The following is a 14,666-nucleotide window of genomic DNA, read 5'->3' on the forward strand; positions in this document are numbered from 1 at the left end:
TGACTGGCTAGGTAGGTCACTTTGGATTCCCTTCCCTGACTGAGTGTAACTCTTCAACTCAGATGTCTGGTGTCAATATTTGTGATATTTTAAAATTCAAAATTCACTTCCTGTGAGTATTTGCTATGTCTGTGAACGCCCTGGCAAGTGGATTGCCAGAATGTGTACAAAAAGCAAAAGGTATGAGTGCAGCAAAAAAGCGACTTCCTTTTTAAACCTTTGCTGGGCTATCCGTTCAGGCAAAGCCCCTAATGCACTTGGCCTGCTAAAATCCAGTTGAAGGTGTCAATACTGCATCTACACTGCTGTCAAACTGGGTTTTCAACTGACTTAAGCTCGCTAGCTCAATTGATCTAAATTGTATTAAAAAAGCACCTTAGCTTGACTGATCTAAGTGTAATGAATGGGACATGGAGCAATGGTCTCAAATTGCAGTGGGGGAGGTTTAGGTTGGATATTAGGAAACACTATTTCACTATGAGGATGGTGAAACACTGGAATGGTTCCCTAGGGAGGTGGTGGAATCTCCTTCCTTTGCTGTTTTTAAGGTCAGGCTTGACAAAGCCCTGGCTGGGATGATTTAGTTGGGGTTGGTCCTGCTTTGAGCAGGGGGTTGGACTAGGTGACCTCTTGAGGTCCCTTCCAACCCTGATATTCTGTGATTCTATGAAGAAAGCAGCTTATTTCCCAGGCTAGGCAAGCCAGAGAGAAGAAAACATTTGCTTCATTTGTCTGTGTGATGTCAATGGCAACCGTGTCCTTTTCATCAGGAATTGTTAGAATTCTGCTGTCTCCTTCATGTAAAAGCACAGCAGACATTGGAAGGAGCTGCACAAGGACAGATCACCTTCCATCAGCTGCTTTTGCGCCTGTTCCTCTTGAATGCATTGAGCCAGTTCTGCACTACATTGTAGAGCAATTCCACTGACACCAGTGGAGTTGGGCCAGCTTTCTAGGGCTGTACACGTCCTCAGAGTTTGGCCTCTAGCTTGCCAGGTTTATCGCTTTTGCCTTTGTCTATCCTAGCTACCCCATGCTGCTGCTGGGCCCAGCTCACCCCTGGGACAACCTGCTGCCATCTGGGCTCCTGTCTTTGGAAGGCCAGACCCCCAGTCCCTGCCTCCTTCCCAGAGACCCACACCAGCTACTGTTCCACCCTGTGCCCCAGGTGCTGTAATTATTCATCCACTTTCCCCAGAGACACTTTACCCTACCCCTGCCCCCCTGTCGCATGAAGAGCAAAGTCTTGGTTCCTGGCCAGCACTTCTGTGTGTCAGGCCCTTTCTGCAGGGCTGGTCTGACAGCTGCTGTGGCTGGTGCGGGCTCAGCAAAAAGATTTCCCCGAGTTATCCACCGGCTCCCTCCCTTGGGCTTGGAAGAGGAAAAAGCAAGGTCCTTGCCAAGCCCCTGCCCAAGCTAGAACCATACTGAGCGATTCTCTCCAGACTGGGTCATCACTGTCCTCTGTGCTAAGCGGGAGTTAGATGCTGCCAGATCAGAACTCTGCACTCACGTTACACCACTCCTAACACTTGGTGCCCTCTTAACTAATGTGTAACGGGCTATGCAGGGTGCAAGGCAGGAGAGAACCAGGCCCCATGAACTCCTCTAGCCAATGCACAATTTTCAAGACACACTTCAACTGCCCCCCTGTGTTTACACCTGAGCTGTGGTGTAAGCAATTTGTATTGTGCAGGTCTCGTGCTCCTCACTTGTGTGCGTCACATACAGTGAACCTGCCTGTCCTCCCCCCTGCAAAGCTCTGCAGAGCCCCCCCGCTAAGAACTGCTGTCAGCAACAACATAATTCCTCCCTCTGCGTCCCTTTGAGGCTACTCCATCTTCCGGCCAGCCGTGAACTGCCTGACTAATGGAGAGCAGACACTGTGTGGTGCTCTCTGTGGCTGGTACAACACTGGGCACATGGTTCTTGTACATGAAGTGCCCTCCTTGAAGGGTATCTGCCCTTGTGATGCCCCACCTACGATGCGATGGACGTATGTCAACGCTTTCTTCCTTGGAGAGCTATTCAGCATTACCCATGATGTAGGTATCAAGCAGGAGTCTTCAGATGTTGTGAGAACCAAAGAGTCACGTATCCCAAGCACCGTGGCAGGTGAGGGTCTGAGCAGCTGGGGAGAAAACATACAGCAGGCCTGGTGCAGGTAAAACACATCCCTCGGCAACCTTCATGGATGAGGTCCAGACCCAATACAAACCGCTGGCCGCTTTCTTTCATTGAGCAATGCAACAGTCTTCATTCCTCAGCCTAAAATCCCCTCCCCTCCCACAGGCTGTCAGCACTCCCCTGTTGGCTCTCAGTCTCATGCGGATAGCCCAGCCCCTTTGTAAAGCTCAGAGTAGCACAGCTGCCGCATCAGCTCAGACAGGCCCCTAGCTAGGACTGTGCTAGGGTAAGTGGGTGTCTTTTGGAAGAGGGTTGGGGTCTGATTGGGGTGGGGGTGTCTCTCTCTTTCTCAGCCTGCAGGTTTGGGAGCCTGCCTAGGTAGAGGCAGCTCCCTGGGGGGAGCCTGGGACTTTTACTGAGCTCTATCAGCTTTTGTTCACAGTAGCCATCTGGTCACCTGCTGCCCCCACCTCCCCAGCCTCTGGCTACCACTGCTGTGGCCATCACCCCTCAGATCCAGCAGTGAAACAGCCAGACGAGTGGCAGACAGGCTGCCTCAAACCAGGACCTATCAAGCAGCTCTGGGAGGAATTGCAGCTCTGCTTGTAGGCCAGCTAAACGCATGAGGATCCCACCAGTGTGCAGGAATAGGTGCCAGGGCAGCCAAATGCACGGCTGTCACATGAGCAGGGGAACACCTGGCAGCCCTAGGTGAGTTTCCTGCAGGATTAGAGATGGATTGAAGATCTCTCAAACTCTCTTTTCAGCTGATTTCTCCAGCAAGCAGCTGCCATCTACATCGGGTGTCTTCTGCCACGGTGGATCAGAAGGCGGGTGGGTGGGGACAGCCAGGTGTCTGGCTGGGCTCCACACAGGCATTGAGATTTGGGCTCAGTCTAATCACAGTCGTCCATAAATGGAGGCCTTCCCTGGTGATGCCCTGCCTCTGGCCGCCACTAATAGAAACCTGGCTTCTGGCAGTTGCAGCATCCCTTGCTGAATGTAGCAGATACAGTGCAAGCAACACGGTTGCCTTTTGCTGCTCGGCCCATCCTAGCTGGGCTCTTGTCTGGCCTGGGGAGAGAACCTCCTGCTCAGATGCTGACCAAGGGCTATTGGCAAATGACCACCCTGTCTCAGTAGCTGCTTGTATTTGGTTCTCCTCCATGGAGGAGCAGAACTTGCTTTACATTTCAGTTTATGACCAATATAGGCCTGGCCTTGCCGTTAAAGTCAGAGTTTGGCTGGATGGAAGCCACGGTCTAGAGCCCCTCAGGTCACACTCAGCACATGCCCTGCCCTGCTTTCATCTGCTCTTTTCTTGGTTTGCAGACAAGATGCCCACAAATTCAGCCCTCATGTATCTCCACTGAGATCACCTGAGCTACACCAGCGATTCAATTGGCCCATTTGCCCTCAACAAGAAAAATCCAGCAGAATCCAATGGTACTGCAGATCTGGTGGGTTTTCTTCCTGCTTCTTTTATTATTGGGCATGGGGATGATGACGCTTGGGCTGGGTTAAATTTTTAAACCTCATCTTCTAATCTATAATTATTTCAGAGCAGTAGAAGCTTTCAGTTCCTATCTCATCCTCTCTAAGAGACTGTGCTGAAACAGGGCAGGGAAGTGATAGCTGGGACTGAAAGCAGGGCTCTTGGTCTCTCTATATATTACGAAAGCTTATGCTCAAATAAATTTGTTAGTCTCTAAGGTGCCACAAGTCCTCCTGTTCTTTTTGCAGATACAAACTAACAGGTCTGCTACTCTGAAACCTGTATATTGGACGGGTTTCAGAGTAGCAGCCGAGTTAGTCTGTATTCGCAAAAAGAAAAGGAGGACTTGTGGCACCTTAGAGACTAACAAATTTATTAGAGCATAAGCTTTCGTGAGCTACAGCTCACTTCATCGGATGCATTCAGTGGAAAATACAGTGGGGAGATTTATATACATAGAGAACATGAAACAATGGGTGTTACCATACACACTGTATGAAGTGAGCTGTAGCTCACGAAAGCTTATGCTCAAATAAATTTGTTAGTCTCTAAGGTGCCACAAGTCCTCCTCTTCTTTCTGTATATTGGAGTGACATCTAGTGGCAGGCAGAAGATATAACCCTGCCAATAGTCAGTATCCTTGTCAGCACACAGAATAAGCACCACCTTTTCTGCCACTAATATTTTCATTTAGGCTCCATTCTATTAAAAACATGAAAGTTCCATCATAAAAATTTCATTGCAAATCATTTAATCAAAAACCTGGAAAATTTCAACCAATAAGAATTTTTTTTCACAAAAATGCTGGTACAGCTTAAAAATCCCTTTTTAAATCAAATGATCTTTTCAGCCATCCCTCGTAGTATTTGCTTCTTTTTTTAAGGCTGAGAAATTTCACACTTTGGAGGAGAAAGAGCAAACATTTCTCAGACAGGTTGATTAAAAAAAAGAAAAAGTAAATAGCAGCTCTCTGACGTCATTCTAACATCCCAAGCCACTAAGCAAGACCCACAGATGGGCTAGTGGTCAAATGGGCATGATAAATTTATTTATTACAGTGGTTTCATTTTATCACATGGATCTCCCTCCTCCTGATACATAGTATATTGAGCTGAAAGCCCATGCTGGTCCATGGATATAGTTCATAAAGTCATGTGTGTGTAAATGCCAAAACCAAAAGCACTTGTTTCCATGCACTGCACTGCAGAGAGCGGTGATGCTGTTTGAACATGTTCCCCAAAGTTTGTACACAGAGCTGACCCCTGGCTGGAGGCACAGACATCTTTGTTTCCACAGAGCTGTGACTCCATCCTTCTCTGAGCAGCTGTCACATTCCCACCGCCTTTGGACTCCATCATCCCGTTTGGTTCTCATGAAGCCTGGTGATGTCTGAACCTGGGGATATTCTGAACAAAAGGAGCTCTTAACCACACCTGCAGCTGTTTCCATCGCTTCACTGCAATGCAGCAGACATCCTAGGCTTCAGAATGACACAGTGACAGTCCTGGAAGATGTGTGTTGATTTGTGCAGGTGGCAAAGGAGGTGGGCGTGCTGCAGTGGGAGGTCCTATGCTTGTTTGGCATTATTTCAGTTGTGGCGAGTTGTGTGTAGGTGAGTTGTGCTGGGACATTTGTGTTGATTTGTGTGAGTGGCAAATTGAGAGGTTTTTGCTGCAGGGAGGAGCTTCGTGCATTTGCGACAATCTTGTGCACTGGTTGTGGTCTGAGTTTTTAAAGAACTGTAGCAATTGGGCCAAGTAATCCAACGTCTCCCTCATACAACCAATTAAATCGCTGCATCCAAATTAACTGCACAGCCAGGGTGGTGATTGGTTGAGTTACTTCTGATATCCCAAAGATCTAGGACTCTTGGCATAGCATAGATACATTCATGCAACAGCACGGCATGTCACTCGTGAAGTCAAAATGGCCGAGAATTTAAAAATTAGATGGTAACAGACCATGCATCTCAGCGATGACTCCACCTGCAGATATTCTGTGCAGAAAAAGCTCTCACCCATGCTTGTAGCTGCTTCACACCGACTGCACATGTGGAATCTTATTCTGTAGGTAATACAACTGGTGAATTCTGCACGCGTGTGTACAGTGGCACATGCCCCAGCTCTAACTTAGAAGAGGTTTTAAAGCACAGAATGTATTTGGCAAGATGGAAATTTGAACAACTGGACATTTTCTATTAGAGGCTCAGTACCAAACCAATGGGAGACATTTGTATGAAAGGTTGTTAATACAACAAACATAGGTCTGGGTGGAGTTATTTCCTGCTGTTTATTTGCTTTCCAATGTAGCCCCTGCATCCCCCGGTGGCAGCTACCATGTCTGTCCTATTTTCCTTCCACTCTATTTTTATGATGTCCCAAAAGAGCTTCCCCCTTCCCATGCCTGACCTCAAGACAAGGCATGTGGCAGAATGCCTGATTGGAGCCGGTGGGACAAGCCAATTTGAAGATGTCTCATCCACCCAGTCTGGCCCACCTATACCTCCCCCACCCTCTACCTTTACATCTTTAGGGCTTTATAGTACCAACGAGCACCATATCTGAGCACTTTCCCCAATAAAGTGGTAGCAATTGCAGAGTCCCGACTGGCCTCTCTCTCTTGGTTTCCATGTTCATTACGCCCAGTATTCTTCATAGTAAAATTATTATGTGAGTATGGTATAATTATGATGTATTTTGTACAAGATAAGGCATGTGAGGTATCACTGGAAAGGTTCTGATTTAGTGAATATGATTATTATATTTGTATGCATGTATCATTTTGTATCTGAAGTCAGGAATATTGTCTATGAATCTATTACTAATGTGTTTACCCCTGGGGAATTCCCACTAGACAGAATACAATCAGTCTAGATTGCTGGCTGGAAAGGGCCATTAGGAAGAACAATAGGTCTTAGAAGATGCTAATCTCTCACTGGAGAGCCTTCCTGGGGAAACTGCAAACAGCCTCGGAAGTATGGCTGCAGGGTCATGTGATCAAGTCACCTGATGCTGGACTCCATGATAATATTAGTATCTTTCTACTGACCAGGGTTGAGAACCACACTGGAAGACAAAGGATTCCTGCCATACATAAAACCAATTTAAGGCACAGGAGGGACATAATCATGGTTTGTTCTTCACTGAATCCCCGCCTCAGATGTTTCTTAGATGTTTACAGCAGTCAAAGACTGAACGAGGGGAGAAGGATTGAGCCCAGGCTGAAAGGTTGTCCAGCCGGTGAATGGAGTATCTGAAGGTGTAAGCTGCCGGTAAGTGCAGCTGGCCTTCAAGAATCTCTGCGATCTGCCTAAAACATTTAGGGTGAGAAAGTACTACTTGTAACTAGATTCTTTAGTATCTTAAGCTTAGATTGCTTAAGTAGTTTGTTTCATTTGCTGAGTAGTCTGCTTTGATCTGTTTGCTATCCCTTATAATCACTTAAAATCTATCTTTTGTAGTTAATAAACTTGTTTTGTTTGGTCTAAAACCAGTGTGTATGGAAATTATACCTTGGGGCAGAAAACTGTGCATATCCCTCTCCACATTGAGGGAGGGGGCGAATTTCATGAGCTTGCACTGTATAGTTCTCTGTGCAACACAAGACGTTACAATTTTGGGTTTACCCTCTACAGGGGGTGTGCACTTGAGTATTGGGCAATTCCTTAGCTGAGGCTTCCCATACAGAGCTGATCTCAGCATGTGTGTGAAGCTGCAGCTGGGTGTGTCCCTACCTGTGTGTGTGCTGGAGGGGGCTTGAGAACCTGTCACAGCAGTTCAGTGTAAAGGGAGCATAGGCTGGTGAGTCAGACGGGCTCAGTGGGACCCGTTTCAAGCAGCGCTCTGGGTAGTACCCGTCACAAATCCCTTCTCTCACATACAACTTTCTCCCAGCAGGCAACGAATGCTGCCTCTGTGGTACACTACTTACCCCTCAGAGCCCCCAGCTTACCAATCCCCAGCATATGTCCACTGATCTCCTAGCACAGGTCTGTTTATAGACAAGGGCCCGGAGAAAAGGAGGCGGCATTTCACGGACCTGCAGGATGCTGACAATAATTTGCAAGCACATTGAAACACGTACTATTTTTAACTTAATGCCATTTATTTATAGCCAGCTTCCTTCCGGCTTTTAACCGCTCCATATTAATTTTCATTTTCTCAACATGCTGGTAATTTTTCTTCTGCCATCCCCCATGGGAATTGGCTTTAGAAGGGAACCCTGATCCGAGGGCAAGAGGCTGAAGCTGGGGAAATGGCGAAGGTGCACATCGCGGAGCAGTCCACGAGACTCCGGAGTATTTAACTAAGACAGGGGACAGGATGGTGGGAATGGTAAATCAGCGTGATGTCATACCAGTAGAGGACATGGCTAGCGGCATGAAGCCACCTGAAATCAATGGAAGTTTAGCGCACTCAGCACTGCGGAAGACCAGGCCCCTAAACTCACAAAGACCCTTGAAGGATGGAAGTTAGGCTGACTCATTATAAAGGCCCTGATATGAAAGGTGGTCTCTTGAGGACAAGCATTCTGCCTGTGATGACCCTGGCAGTGACCCAACATCCTCTGGCTACGCTTTTCTGTGGCAGCACTGTGAATTCACTTAGCAAACAGGCGGGAGATGAATGAACAAATGATTAAGGAAGGTCTACAGTTTGAACTCCAAACCTTGATCCTGTCTTTAGGACCCTCACATTATTTTAGCTTGTTCAGCTACAAATTAAGTTGTGACTTGGAACAGCTTCATGTCTGATTGCATGTTTCAGTTGCACACATTTGGAAAGTAGTCTTTGGTGCCTCTAAGGTGGTTGATCACATGGCATTTGTCAGGTTTCCTCCCCTTTTCTGCTTCCCTAATCCCATTTTAGGCTTATTTATTAGGTAGACTCGGGAAGTTTCAATTGGACTGTTTGCAAATTATAAACCACACTTTAAAAACCACCTTGCAAATGAATCCACTGCTTTATTTTTCCAGTATCACAGTCTCAATAAGTGAAACAGGCCAGATTCCTTCCATGACATTACCCACCCCTTCTCAATCTCTCTGGACACAATACAATTGAGTTAAAATATAAACCAGTATTTTGCTACTTCTATTAAGTTGGAAGAACATAATCATTGGTATTATAAACTAAGCACCAAAAGAAGCCAAGGATGGAATGAACTGGAATGCAGAAATCTCACACCTTCCAGCTCTTACAGAAGCAACAAAAAGTGGACACTTGACAAAGAAAATGTACTTAGCAAGTCTCTTGACTCACATCAAGAAAAATAATTAAGTTCAATAGCCTTATGAATCACCGGAGAAGAACACAGATGGATGCAGGTGGATAACAAAAGACTACGATTTATTGAACAAGATGGACAAGGCGATATTCTCTTTACATTCAATGAGTTCAGGAAAAAAGAAGCAAAACATGCTATACACACAAACGTGATCCTTTGGTTAAATATTATTCAGAAGTTCTATGTTAAACCTGATAAAACTATAGGACAAACAGTCAAAAAATAATAGGGTTGCATAGATGGATTGTCAGTGTCCAATTTACATTTATGGGTTAGCTGTTAGAACACAGGGTATACTTACAGCTCTGACGGATTTAGCCACTTGTCTAATTAATTTTACTCTATGGCTAATATCTCCTTGCCCCATGCTGAAAGTTTACCCTGAAGAGCTACATTAGTTACTTCTTTGAGGTGGTTAGCTGTATTGCAGTGCATAAACACAGTTGGATACGCAGCAGAATCTACTTAAAGAGACCACTGATACAGTGAAACTGTTTATTGGGATAAAGACAGTACTGTAGTTAAGGGGGCAGGGTTTGTCTCTACCACTGCCCTTTGCTGGATAGAGTCTGAACTGCGTCTTATTATAGACCCTGTGCTGCTAATAGGTAATGGAGAGACATTTCTAGCTCAAGAGGCAGGGCCCTGTGCTTTCAGTGCAGAAGGTGCTGAGTTCTAGGCCTGCTGTAGCCATTGTGTGCAGCATAGTGACAAACGACTGTGAAATTATTAGAGATCCACAAGGTCTGTTACAGCATCATCTTTAAAAAATAAACTATGCAACTGCTACTTATAGTGATTAAAAATATCTTCTCCACAGAAGCAACCAGCTATCGAGTGGTATATACAGCTCCAAGCTGCACTGCCGAACCTCCCATCAGAATCAGTGCTGCCCCATAGAGGTCTCTCAAACTAACAACATTAGGGGAAGTCAAGAGAGCTTTGAAACTCAGGAGACAAGGGCCAAGAACTGTCCCCTGCACTGGCAGATGGGCAAAATTCAACTGCAGGTCTGGGCAATGATTGGGCAAGTGCAAATTCAAAGGTTGTTCCCTGGTGCTGCAGGATCCCTTCCATAACAACAACTCGGCTTGGATCGAGCTTCCCAGGGGGCAAAGCCTGTGGGACAACCCACTTCTATCTAGGCATAAGTATTGTGCCCATCCCTGTCATATCTCAGCACAGCCACACTGGCTCTGCAAGGCTCCCAGCACTGAGAACCTGCTTAGGACGGCAGATGCCCGAGAGGATATGCTGCATAAGGCGGCCACTTTTGATTATTTTACTGATTGGCCATGCTGGGATACAAGAAGACCTGGTAGGCTGGGGATTCTGCAGCCTTAAAATAAAATCACTGTAAAATAAAATCTGTACTGCCTCCAAAACATTCCCACGTGTGGAAATCATCAATTTGAAATCCACAGTTAGCTTGCATACAGGCTCATCTTAATCAAAAATTAAATCCCGAATAAAAAAAAAATACATACATACATAGATCAATCCAGTGTGGCAAGTTGAATGAATACCTTACGCTGGAACAGCTGGTCTAATTTGGCACAAAATGAAAATCACAAAGTTGAGGACTATTAAAAAAAAATCCATTTTTTCCTGTATTAAAAAACATGAATTGTCCCAATTCCCATCTTTAAAGGCCTGCCTTGCTGTAATATAAAAATACAGTACATACAAGATCCCTTTGTAGAGTTAAGCAGATTTCAGCTGTTGTAGATTCTACCCTCCCTCCCCATGAGGGAAGCCAAAAGATAAAAAATAACCTACCAATTAAAAACCGATTTTTCACTCAACAGTAACCAGAAAGTCCTTTAAAAACCATGAGGTTAACCTGCTGCCTCTGTCTCCCATTGGCATCCTCCATTCTCCTCATTGTACAGTACATGTCTTAAGATGGCAGGCTGGATTTATTTTACAGCACACTGACTCTGATCAGAATGGCTATGGTGTCGACTACCCCGGGATTAAGGCACGATCACTCCGTTTGCCTAACCGCACTCCTCGAAGATTGCTACAACTGTTGTGCTTTGGACGGAAGACCAAGTGGTGGTAAGAGCATCAAGACTGGGTATGGAAATTCGTTTGCTTCCCGCTCTTGTTGTACGAAGTGAGCTGTGTAAATCAAAGCTTCGGGAAGCGTTAGTGACGTGTGCCTGCCTGCTATGGAAACTCGGGAAGCAACATGCTTCACTACCATGGACTTTCTGTTACTTGTCATAAAGCACACAGGAAGAAATGCAACAGAGGTGGGAACGACACCAGCAGGTTTTCCCGGCCTTTTGCCATATACGTTTTAATTCAGAGCAAGGCAACAGGCCAAGCTACTTAAATGGGGCAACAGAAAGGTTGGTTCCCTGGCTTTCCATCAGGGAAAGAGCACATAGCCCTGGTTGGGTCTTATTAGAATCATCATGAACACCAACCAACCAGCCGGAGCTTTAGCTCTAAGGGCCAACGTTATGTCTGGAATAAGCAGCAGCCACTCTACTGATATCAGCAGAGTCATTCATGGCTGCTTAGGCCTCTGGTGAATCAGGTCCTCGATCTTCCACCTATTTAGGACCTGATCCTTGCTCAACAAAAGATGCCTATTGACTTCAACAGGAGAACGGCTGGATCCTTAGGGCCTGATCCAGTTCCCATTCAAGTCAACGGGAGCTTTGCCACCTAACTAAGCATGTTATGTCCCACTGACTTCAATGGGACTTGAGCACTCTTCTTGAATAGGGATGTTTTCCAGAATCAGGCCCGGAAACAGGAGCAGGATAGGGCTCCTAAAGACTTTCCTAATGGGGATCAGATGGAAACTGCAGCCTTCAGTCGGGGCGTGGGAAGGGAAATCATCATAAACTGCCAAACCCCGATAGTAGCTGAGCTCCCAGGGTTGGAGTCTCCTCCCCGCCTTGTGACATCATTTATACTTGCACAAAGCCAGTGTAAAATGCAACCATATTCTGATTTGGCAACTTTTTATACCTACCGGATGACCCGAGGGGCAGGACCTGGTCTTGGACCATTTGAGAATTGTCAGTACAGAAACCACCTCCGGCCCCTGTTCCATTTCACAATACATACAAGTTGGGGGAATGCAGGAAAGGAAGTGACATTCTCAGCAGTAGAAACGTTGACCGTTCCATGAAATATAAAAATAAACATTTATAACATAAAAACCTTGCAAATGGCACCAGCACATTTGCCAAGATTATCAAATAAAAAATACACTGTGCATTTTGGGATTGTTTCCTTTAAAACTCCATTAACGCTTCTGATGAGATGGATGTGTGGCAATTAAAAGGGCAGGAGACAAGGGCAGTCAAATCTAGCCACAGACTGAGCTGTTTCCTGAGAAGAGGAAGAGAGAGCTTCCGAATCCCCTGGAGAGAGGCAGAGGGGAAAGCAGGCACGCTCGTGTGCAGTCTGGAGATGTTGGTGCGAGTCCATTCAACAGCGTGGGATACCAACAATGCAGAAAACCCTCAAGTTATTTCTAACTCACCTAAGCCTTCTTTTCATTCAGAACAAAGGTGTGTTCTTGACTCACACTAGCTAACAGAGGCAGTGTGGCCTGATACATAGAGCACTAGGCTAGGAGTCAGAAAACTGGGTTCTAGTCCCAGCTTAGCCATGGGCCGGTTAGGTGCCCTTAGGCAAGTCACCTCCCCTCTCTATGCCTCAGTTTCCTCATCTGTAAAATGTTTTGTAAACTGCTTTGAGATCTACTGACGAAAGGTGCTGCATAGCAGCTATTGTTGTAACACAGCGTAACTAATCTGAGGTAAAATCCTAGTGAGGACCAGGCAATTTGTAGTTTTCACATGAGTTAGAAAGTCAGGGTAAACCCTAGGTTGCTCCATAACCTTTAACTTGACCTGCTAGCTCATGGGACAGCTACCGACAGCCCTGTCTTAGCTGGAGTTAAGAACGTGCCTTTTTTTTCCGCTAGCGAAGACACGGCTTGGGGCCGGATTGCGGCCCTTCTTGCAGACTGCTACAAAGGACCAGAGGGGGCAGAAGCATTCTTTACTCCCTTGTCCCAGTGCAGTGCACCATCGCTTCATGCAAGCAGGCTTTGGAGAGCCGCTGCGTTCCCTACCTCTCCGTGCGCCCCGCAGCATCGTGACCCTGGGAGGTCAGGGTAACAAGCGATGCACCAAGTACAGACTCGGTGCAGTTTACCACCTCTCTGGAGTAGCAGCAAATCAAGGAATTTCCCTCCCAGGCTGCTCACCAATCCACTGCCTCCGATTCCTGCCACTGACTTGCAGACTGGCCATCTAGCCCTTATTGGCTGGATAGGCTTAAGAACTTACTGTACCTCTATGGTCAGCTTTGCAATTCAAATGCATTTGCACAGAGATTGACAAAAATGCTGAGGTTGAAAGCACTGGGAGGTGGTTCAGGAGGTACTCTTCTCCCACGGGGCGGGGCGTGGGGGGGGCCACAAGGATCAGTACAGAAGAGAACCTATGTGGGTATCTTCGATTGAGAGAGGATTCCTGCACTCTGGGAAGTGATTACTTCATCCTCACATGGCATCTTAGACTAAATGCTCTTCTAGAAAATACACTCTAGTTCAGCCACAAGCGATTGGGCTCAATGGTGTAAAGAATACTAGTTCCCCCCATTTTTACTGGGTGAGGTTCTCTGACCCATGCCGTGCATGAAGTCACCCCAGATGATCATAATGGTCCGTTTTGGCCCTATGGTCCATGAATTTATATTCCCCTCTGGCTCCACCAGACAGCTGTATCAAGAAACTGAGAACTTCTTAAAAGCAATACATACAAGATGTACTGCATGAGCTGAAGTTTTATAGCCCCTTATTCAGAGGCCTCACTCGGACATAGAAACATGTTACATGTGTCACCCAAAAGGTGTTTCCTAAGAAGCGACAGCACTACAGAGACTTTGTAGACAGAACAGGGTTTTCTCCAAAGGGAGTGACGTCCGAACAGCCTGCTAGTAGATGTACCAAGACGTGTTCACCTTCATGCCAACTACGATGGAAAATATCAGTTGCTCTGTGTTGATTTGGCTCCGTTTTCTCACTCAGGACTCGGGGAGATGTGCAATCCTGGTTACAACAGAAAGCTGTGTGTCATCTGAGTCACATGTTAATCTCCATTCTATTCCTTGATTTCTGCATTGCCATAATCCACCTCACACCTCAGACGTTTCCCCCAGTTGTCTGTTTCTCTCTCCCAAAGATCAAGCCACTAATTGTCAAAGATGCAGCTGTAGCTAAAATGGGATTTAGAGGGCTGTAAAGGTGTTGCCAGGTCAGCTAGCTGGGTACAGCTGGCCAGCTACACAGTGGCTAGATTTTACTGCACTACTAAAGTGATCACAAACAGCCAGGAAACCAGAATGAACATATACTACTTATTGGCATGACATTTAAAAAGGAAGAAGTCCTGAGGATGGAACTCAAGTTGGGTAAAGGAAATGAGAAGCTCTCCTGGGAATTCCAGTAATGTTTGCTACAGAAGAGAGTCAGTATCAATGCAAAGTCTAGCTTTTTACTGCTTGTAATGGAAACCTATAAAACAAAAGGGAAAAATCAGTTAGCACAGAGCAGGGGTTCTCAAACTGAGGGGTCGCAAGGTTATAACATGAGCTTTGCGAGCGGTCAGCCTCCACCCCCAAACCCCGCTTCGCCTCCAGGATTTATAATAATGTTAAATATGAAAAAAAATGCATTTTTAATTTGCATGGGGGGGTGTCACACTCAGGGGCTTGCTACATG

The 14,666-nt window shown here is 46.1% G+C and overlaps 1 protein-coding gene across 2 annotated transcripts in view; it reads right to left on the bottom strand.

The window, feature by feature from the left end:
- Positions 1 to 8,951: 8,951 nt before the first annotated feature.
- The window catches only part of CCDC50 (coiled-coil domain containing 50), a 53,759-nt gene continuing 48,044 nt past the window's right edge, over positions 8,952 to 14,666 (bottom strand). For both annotated transcript variants that reach the window (XM_038416449.2, XM_043493112.1), the window contains exon 11: positions 8,952 to 14,459. In XM_038416449.2, coding sequence (XP_038272377.1) covers positions 14,440 to 14,459 — 20 coding nt within the window. In that variant the 3' untranslated portion in view covers positions 8,952 to 14,439. The remainder of the gene's footprint in view (positions 14,460 to 14,666) is intronic.

This window comes from Dermochelys coriacea, chromosome 9, assembly GCF_009764565.3.
Source record: "Dermochelys coriacea isolate rDerCor1 chromosome 9, rDerCor1.pri.v4, whole genome shotgun sequence".
Classification (NCBI taxonomy): domain Eukaryota; kingdom Metazoa; phylum Chordata; order Testudines; family Dermochelyidae; genus Dermochelys; species Dermochelys coriacea.